Source organism: Chiloscyllium plagiosum, chromosome 37 (genome assembly GCF_004010195.1).
Source record: "Chiloscyllium plagiosum isolate BGI_BamShark_2017 chromosome 37, ASM401019v2, whole genome shotgun sequence".
Classification (NCBI taxonomy): Eukaryota; Metazoa; Chordata; class Chondrichthyes; order Orectolobiformes; family Hemiscylliidae; genus Chiloscyllium; species Chiloscyllium plagiosum.
The window spans coordinates 26,804,154-26,812,358 of record NC_057746.1 but is presented as its reverse complement, the minus strand read 5'-3'; the positions used below and the strand labels follow the sequence as shown (position 1 = coordinate 26,812,358).

The 8,205-nt window shown below is 38.4% G+C and overlaps 1 protein-coding gene across 2 annotated transcripts; it reads left to right on the top strand.

Annotated features, from left to right (window-relative positions):
• Window positions 1-2,263: 2,263 nt before the first annotated feature.
• On the top strand, window positions 2,264-7,556 carry cd79b (CD79b molecule, immunoglobulin-associated beta). Of its 2 annotated transcripts, none has more exons than XM_043677801.1 (4): window positions 2,264-2,435; window positions 5,838-5,894; window positions 6,069-6,419; window positions 7,130-7,556. In XM_043677801.1, exons 2-4 carry the CDS (start codon window positions 5,852-5,854, stop codon window positions 7,255-7,257), a joined length of 522 nt encoding a protein of 173 aa, XP_043533736.1. In that variant the 5' UTR covers window positions 2,264-2,435; window positions 5,838-5,851; the 3' UTR covers window positions 7,258-7,556. The 2 variants fall into 2 exon arrangements, with proteins under 2 accessions (XP_043533736.1, XP_043533737.1); XM_043677802.1 differs by lacking the exon at window positions 2,264-2,435 and adding an exon at window positions 5,649-5,723.
• Window positions 7,557-8,205: the final 649 nt, after the last annotated feature.

Below are 8,205 nucleotides of genomic sequence, written 5' to 3'. Positions count from 1 at the left end.
TTAAGGAGGAGTAAGACAGATTTTTAATTGGCAATGTGTTGAAGGGATATGGAGAGAAGGCAGAAAATGAAGGTAAGGAATATATCAGCCATGATTGAATGATGGAGCGACTTTGATGGACCAAATAGTCTAATTCTGCTCCCATATTTTATGAACTTATGGATGACAGTTTCCTTCCCTCAAAGCCATTAGTTACCCAAATCAATTGTTCCGGCAATTGCCAATAGTTTCATGGACACCACTCGTAATTCCAGAAGTTTTATTGAATTCAAATGCCAGCATCTGCAATCACAAGATTTGAACCTTGGTCCTCAGAACGTTACCTAGGTTTCTGGATTAACTAAGCCATCACTTTTCATAACTGGATTGTAAAACTCCACCAAACCACAAACTTACTGTTATTCTTCACCACTACCTTGCTGCTTTTTAAAGTATAATTGTCCAGTAAGAACAGCCAATTGCAAGCTTTCCAGCTAAGAAAGCGCATTGTGCTGTAAGCAGTAGAATGTTCATTTGTCTCATTCTCAACTACAGAAATAGATATTTGCCTAAATTCAAATTGAGTTGACAATTATTATCCTGCCTTAAACCATAGTCATCGTTCTTCAGTATCACAAGTCTGTGAGTTGAAGTCCCATTCCAGAAAGTGGAGAATGTAATCTTGACTGATGCTCACACTGCAGTATGATGTGATACCAAACGTGCTATCTTTGGAATGAAACACCACCAGTCCTTTCAGGTTTACAAAAAAAAAAACGTCATTCAGCACTATTACAAAGATTGACATTTTTTCTTATGGGATTTGGTTAAGGCCAGCATTAGTTGCACTTGATGAACATTTCCTGAGGACAATGAAGAATTAAACATCTTGCTGTGGTTGTTAGGAGACCATTAATTTCGTTTTACAACTGATGCAATGCAATGAATGTAAGTACTGAATTTCTGTAATTCCAAAGATATAAACTGGATTTAAATTCCCCAGTTCCGAACATGGGATAAGAACTCATGATCAATGTTGATGCCAGCTCCCACCACTCTACATCACCCCGTCCCAAGTCCAGTAGACATCATCACCAAATCTTCTAAAATTATCAAAGGATCATATCCACTCAATGTCTGATTCGAATACTAGAAAAATAGTTGCTGTGTTGCCTACACTCCACAGTGAATGCAGGCTGGTATACAAACTAAAAAAAGGGTGGGACGAGCGGAAAGGAATATACATTAAATGAAGATATATAAAGAGAAAGCGTTTGGGAAAATAAAAGAATGGGTGAATTTGAGCCTGGGAGTCTGAATTTCTGCTAATGGGGACAATTCATAGATGTCAATGGGTTGTTTATGGTAGCAGCCAATGTGATGACAAGGTCTGGTGTTTGGGTTTGGGATAAGGACATGGGAGAATTTGCTCAGGCACTAAACTTATTGAACTTGATGTGGAGAACCGAAAGGCAGCAGGGTTCCCAAGGTGAAAATGGGCTGTTTTTCTTCCAGTTTGCACCGAACTTCATTGGAGCACTGCAGCAAGACAGAGACAGAGACAGAGACAGAGATGTTGGCCAGGGAACACAGTGATCTGTTGAAATAACAGGCAAGTGGAAGCTCTGAGTCATTTTTGCGGCCAGAACACGTCATCCAGTCTCTGCTTCCTCTCCACATTATAGAGGAGACCACACTATGAGCGGTGAATACAATAGACTTTAATACCTATTCAGCGTTAATAGAAATAAAAGCACTTAAACCAATTTTCCTTCAGTACTTGTGCGCACTGTCTGTTTGGGAAACATTAGACTCGTCTCTATTCACCCGATATCCCATAGCAGAAGAAACTGCTGTCTTTGACGACTAACACCAGTATTTTCAAGTTAACCGCAGCACATTAACAAAATGCAGAGCTTCCTCATCGTATTTATGGAGACATGTTCTCAGTTCAGAAGACAGAGTCACTGCAAATTCACCTCAATGAAATATCAGTTGAATAATTTGCATGGTAGGTGTCAGCCAAGTGCAGATCCACATTTCATGTTGCTCACGTTATTTCTAAACTTTACTCAACCCCCACAATCTGAAGCTCCACAAATAACGAACAAAGGCGTTTCACATTTCCCTGTAGGACTGCTACATCCGCTTTCTGAAGCTTTTGATTTGACTCCACGGAAGGTGATTGGTTTGCAAACGAGCCACAGGTAACAGCTTGCAGTACAATAGTTCAAAGGTGAAATGGGGAAAGAGAGAAGGGGAGGAGAATTCCAGAACATTCCAGACAAGATATCCATTGAAGTTGTATGTTATTAATACCTCTACAGCTTTGAATTCATTTTGTTACTAATTCTTCAGTAATTATTTATGTGCCTCTAACCTCAACTAATATGATTGGCATAAGTGGAAACAACTGAGACAGAAAGTTACCTATCCCACTTCAGAATTGTTAACATGTAAGTATCAGCGTGTGGTGAGTTATGTTTAGTTTATTTAATTTGGCAGAAGTTCTATTATTAAATTATTTTTATTTTAGTTGATAAACTGCACGAAAAATGAACGTTGTAAGAAACATGTCCATTGTACATTAATTCATAACTTGCAGAAACAATGCAACAAAAATGAAAAAAATGGTATGCAAGATTCTAGCAGATATTTCGATATCATTTCATTTATTTTCAGTATGGCAAATTCTATCCAGGGAAAGTTACCTCAAGTATAAAAACAAATGTTATCATATGTAAAATAAGCGTTTTAGGTTGGGTAAGTAGACTGTAATAGAAAAATCCACAGAAGTTAAAATATGCCATTTTATACACGAGTGCTGGTTGTGCCAAAGCAGAAAATCGACAAAGGACTGAAAATGGTTAGGTAGGAGGCAGTGGACACAGGGGAGGAATCATTTCAGTAGTGTTTAATTGATGTTGTGTCCGTATTTACAAGCACAGACATTACAATCATTAATTATTCACTGAGTCGCAGGTAGATTGGATAGTGAAGAAGACGTTTGGTATGCTTTCCTTTATTGGTTAGAGTGTTGCGTACAGGAGTTGGGAAGTCATGTTGCGGCTGTACAGGACATTAGTTAGGCCACGTTTGGAATATTGCGTGCAATTCTGGTCTTCTTCCTATCGGAAAGATGTTGTGAAACTTAAAAGGGTTCAGAAAGATTTACAGGGATGTTGCCAGGGTTGGAGGATTTGAGCTATAAGGAGACGTTGAATAGGCTGGGGCTGTTTTACCTGGATCAATGGAGGCTGATGGGTGACTTTATACAGGTTTAGAAAATAATGAGAGGCATGAATAGGGTAAACAGACAAGGTCTTTTCTCTGGGGTAGGAGAATCCAGAACTAGAGGGCGTAGGTTTAGTGTGAGAGGGGAAGATATAGAAGAGACCTAAGGGGCAACTTTTTCATGAGGAGGGTGGTATGTGTATGGAATGAGCTACCAGGGGATGTAGTGGAGGCTGGTACAATTGCAACATTTAAAAGGCATCTGGATGGGTATAGGAATAGGAAGGGTTTGGAGGGTGGAAAAAAGAATTACAAGGATGTCACCGAGACTGGAAGGTTGGAATTTTCAGGAGAGGCTGGATAGGCTTGGACTTTTTTCCCTTGAGCATCGGAGGCTGAGGGGTAACCTTCTAGAGGTTTATAAAATCATGAAGGGCACTGATAGGGTGAATAGCCAAGGTCTTTTCCTCAGTGTAGGGAAGTCCAAAACTAGAGGGCAAAGGTTTAAGGTGAGATAGATAAGATTTAAAAGAGAGCTAAGGGGCAACTTTTTCCCACAGACAGTGGTGCGTGTATAAAATGGGCTGCCAGAGGAAGTGGTGGAAGTTGGTACAATTACAACATTTAAAAGGAATCTGGATTGGAAGAATATGGGCCAGGTGCTGCCAAGTAGGACTAGATTTGCTTTGGATATCTGGTTGGCAAAAACGAGTTGGTACAGAGGGTCTGTTTCCGTGCTGTACATCTCTATGACTCTAAGACAATGAAAGCATTTATCAGTGACAAATGTACCCACTTATTTAACAGAGTCAGCTTTGATTCAGAATTGGAATACAATGCCTGATTAAACCTCCTGAACAATCTGAGGTAACAGGTTGATTAGAAACTCTATTATAGGAACATAGGAGCAGATATCTTAGAAGCAGGAGCATTTTTTAGCATCATGGCTGATTATGTTATGGTCTTCTCTCCACTTCTCCATGTGCACACTATAAACTTTGAGTAGAAATTTACCTACTTCACCTTTGAATAAATGAAAATTCCTATTGCATTCTGGGGAAAGTGATTCCGCCCCTTAACAAACTCGTGAAAGACAATATTCCTCTGCATTTTAGATAAAGCCCAATTGCTTGGCACACTCACCCATCATCTACACTCCCTTTCCCCACTAGTGCATAGTGGCAGATTTCTTTGCCATCTACAAGATGCACTGCAGTAACTCAGAAACCCATCTATGCTACTTCAATAGCAACTTTCAAACCTTATAAATTTGTGCTTAGTTAGACAAGGACAGCAGTTGCATGGGAACATCACTATTTCTCCTCCAAGTCACACAACATCTTTAATTGCAACTATATTGTCGTTCCTTCACTGTTACGTGATTAAAATCAAGAACTTGATCTCTAACAGTGCAGTCAATGTCCGAGATATGCAGCAGTTAACGAAGGCTGCTCATAACCATCTTCTCAAGGGCAATTAGGAGTGGTAAATAAATGTGGACTCAGACAGCAATGTTTTCATCAATTGAAAGAATAGGGGAACCTCTAATTCGTAAACTATGTCCCCTAGTTTTAGACTCCTCCACAAACAGAAACATCTTCTCAAATATGCACCTATTCGATCCCAATAGACTGTATATATTTCAATAAAATGACTTTTTATTCTTCCAATTTCCATTGGGTATAGACATAACCAGTTCTAACACACATCATAGCATAAGACTTCCATCTCAGGGGTAAACTGAGTGAACATTCTTTGAAAACAAACATCACCTCGTTTTCTAAACACCAAGATCAAAATTATATTTTTTTAAAAAAGTAGTTATGGTCTTTGTTTTCATTTGATTTCAAGCAACCTTTGATGAAACCTAATACGAAAATATAATAGTTTGATGCCAAAAATGATTCGATTCAGGTAAAATCCTGATTTGGGTATTTGTGAGAGATGTTTATGCTGTAGCTTAGAAGTAAAACTGGCTCCGGAATAAGACCATGCACGATAGGCTAATTGATCTCGTTTTGATTCCATGTTGTGACACTTTCAGAGAGAAAATCGTATTCACCATAGTTATTAATCAAAACACTTAATTCACTGAGGTGTTTCTAAATGCAATTAAGCATGCTCGTTTTCAGTTTAATTGTCTGGATACTTGCCCCTTCAGTGAATTATTACAAAACCTACTTATTATAATGCTGAACATTCATAGCAGCGATATAATTGTCTGTTTTGTTTACATTTTGTGGTTCATCACGGTTGTCAAAACGAAACGGGTTTTTTTTGTGGTCTATTTTCCTTTCCGATTTCTCAGGGATTTCTTTTAAATCCTGAGTTTCAAATTAAACAGTCACAGGAACAAACATGTATGCATCCTGCATATGTAACAAGTCTTAATATACTTGTCAGTAAGATAGTTAAAGAGCTAACAAATATCTTCAGAATTAAGAATGTAAGGATATCTTACTGATATTAATCAGTATGTAGGAGCATGCTGTGATGTCCGTGTTGAGATAGTAAGCAATTATCGGTGACATAGGGAAGCTTTATTGTATAACCGTTGTACTTTGACATTCCATTAAATATCACGATTGAATGTGGGATTAACAAAATATTGTTGTGATTCCTAGATCGCTGAGAAGCAATGAATGCCATTGATCTACTCTGGACATCGACACTATTGCTGAGTAAGCTGTTTACTTTTTTTCTTCATGTAGTTACTGCATAGTAGAGCAAACTTAAGTAGCTGCTGAGGCATATGGCAAGAAAAAACACATGATGAGCTTAGCTATTGTAGCAGTCCATAGAGGTAATACTTACCTCAGTCTGTACATACACTACAATGAGAATTCATCTTACAGTCACAGCTGCCAGCAAGATCATAGTGCATCAAGAACCTCTCTACACTGAAGCTACCGAGGGAGAAACAGCTCACTTTCTCTGCACCTACAATGCATCTCACGATCAAATGATTGGAGCTTTCTCCTGGCACAAAGACATTAAAAATGGAAGAGAAGATACCAAAGTAACCAATAAATCCGCAAGATTCTTGGGTAGGATTTTAGAGGTGGACCGACCCTCTTTCAAAACCAATCGAAATGCTTCCATCGCAATTACGAATCTGAAACAGGATGATTCGGGCACATATTACTGTCAGGTAATATTGTTCTTTGAGGAAGAGTTTGGACCAGGAACAGTGTTAACAGTTAAACGTAAGTTTACATGGCGAGAATGAGAGCAATAATGCGTGTGAAGAGCGAGGGCGTGGCAATGGCTAGAGTTGGGACGATGAGATAGAAATTGAGCTGGATGTATTAGATGGCTATATAGTTAGATAGATAAAGATAATTCATTGTTATAGTGGCCCATATTCACACATTAGAAAGCTCTTGCAATATATATTGCAAACTGTTGCATTTCATAGAATAATTTTTTGTTCAACATCATAACTTCAAACAGATGAATGAAGATCTGTATGACATGAGGCACGCAACTGTCACATATTCAATGCAATAGGTGCTCAGCCGACATGTTAGATAATAAATACAACAAATTTCCTTCCAATATCATGTAGTTAGTTTAATTAACCTAACTGACCATGTCACTACACGTCTCCGGGACAGGTAGGCATTGAATCTCGACCTTTTTACCAAGAAATGGGAACACTTTCAACTTGCCACAAGAGAAATCTTCGTGGTGGTGGCGCGAGGCGAGGGCAATGGGGGAGGGGGGGGGGGTGGGGTGGGGTGGGGGGAAAGAGTCCATTATTGACAACCAAAACGAAAGCAAATGTGAGGATTCGAGACCAAACTAGACGGAATGTGAAAAGGAATTGGCAGCAAGCCGAGTGAGCACTGCACTGAACTGTAACAGTGAACTATGGGAAGCAAATGCTGAATTCGAATCTTTTTGTTTTCCGTAGGCAGCCAGCCACTTGTGAGCAGCGGAAGGTCTCTACTTTGGCAGATGATTCTGGTTGGATTGAAACTTTCTGTGTTTTCTGTCATCATCATTCTCACAATTTCTTTCGTGTATTTCTGTGAGTCTTGAAGATTTCCAATTGAATTTGCTGCAGAGTGAGAAAAGTTGATCAACTACCCAAGAGCCCAGGAATAATGGATAATCTATATCGATTGGGATACCAGATAATTTTATTGGCATTTGGAATATAAAATCAAAATATGAATGAAATAATTCTAGTTGGTAAATGGAAACAAAAATGTGCAGTGTGTACTAACACAGCTTGTATGTCCTTCGTTTTCTCAATGCAAATTTATATCTATGGCCATTAAAATATAAGAGTTTGTGTTATTGAAGTAATTAAATACATTCATTGAAAGATGCAAGTCTGATGAATTTTCCATGCCTCACATACTCACTTTAAGTTTGACCTATTGTCTCATGGAATGACAAAACCAATTTTCTGTTCAATTTTGTTCAGTTTTACACTGTCATGTTTTTTCAAGGAAAGTCAGGAGTAGGATGAGTGATGACAAGTGCTATGTAATATCGATTGCACAAATATCAGAAAACCAACCCTGAACGCGTAAGTGAAGCATTTGTAAATGTTAACGAATGCTTTTTATCCTTCATGAGTATTCAATTGAAATTGATCTAATATGATTTGCTGAGAATTGTGTTTGATCTCCTGATTTCGAATTGTTGTTCTACTGTGCAGCATAACGAAGGAGTTTGCTTTACTGGGAAACATTCTGGTTTCATGGATGTATTTTGCATTTTTATTGTCCCTTTTCGTTCTTTGCTCATTTCAACAATTGCAGCTGGGCTATGAAATGTTTTTCCACGTTTTACTTTCACTGTGAACATCAGAGATTCAGATGTCACGTACAAAACAGAAACAAAATCCTTCTATGGTTACCCCATAGCACGATTCAACAGCACATTGGAAAGTAAATACATGCTTTAAAGTGATTATTTTCCATATTTCCCACTATGTTTTATGATCTAATCCATTGCATTAGCAGGATTCTCATTGAC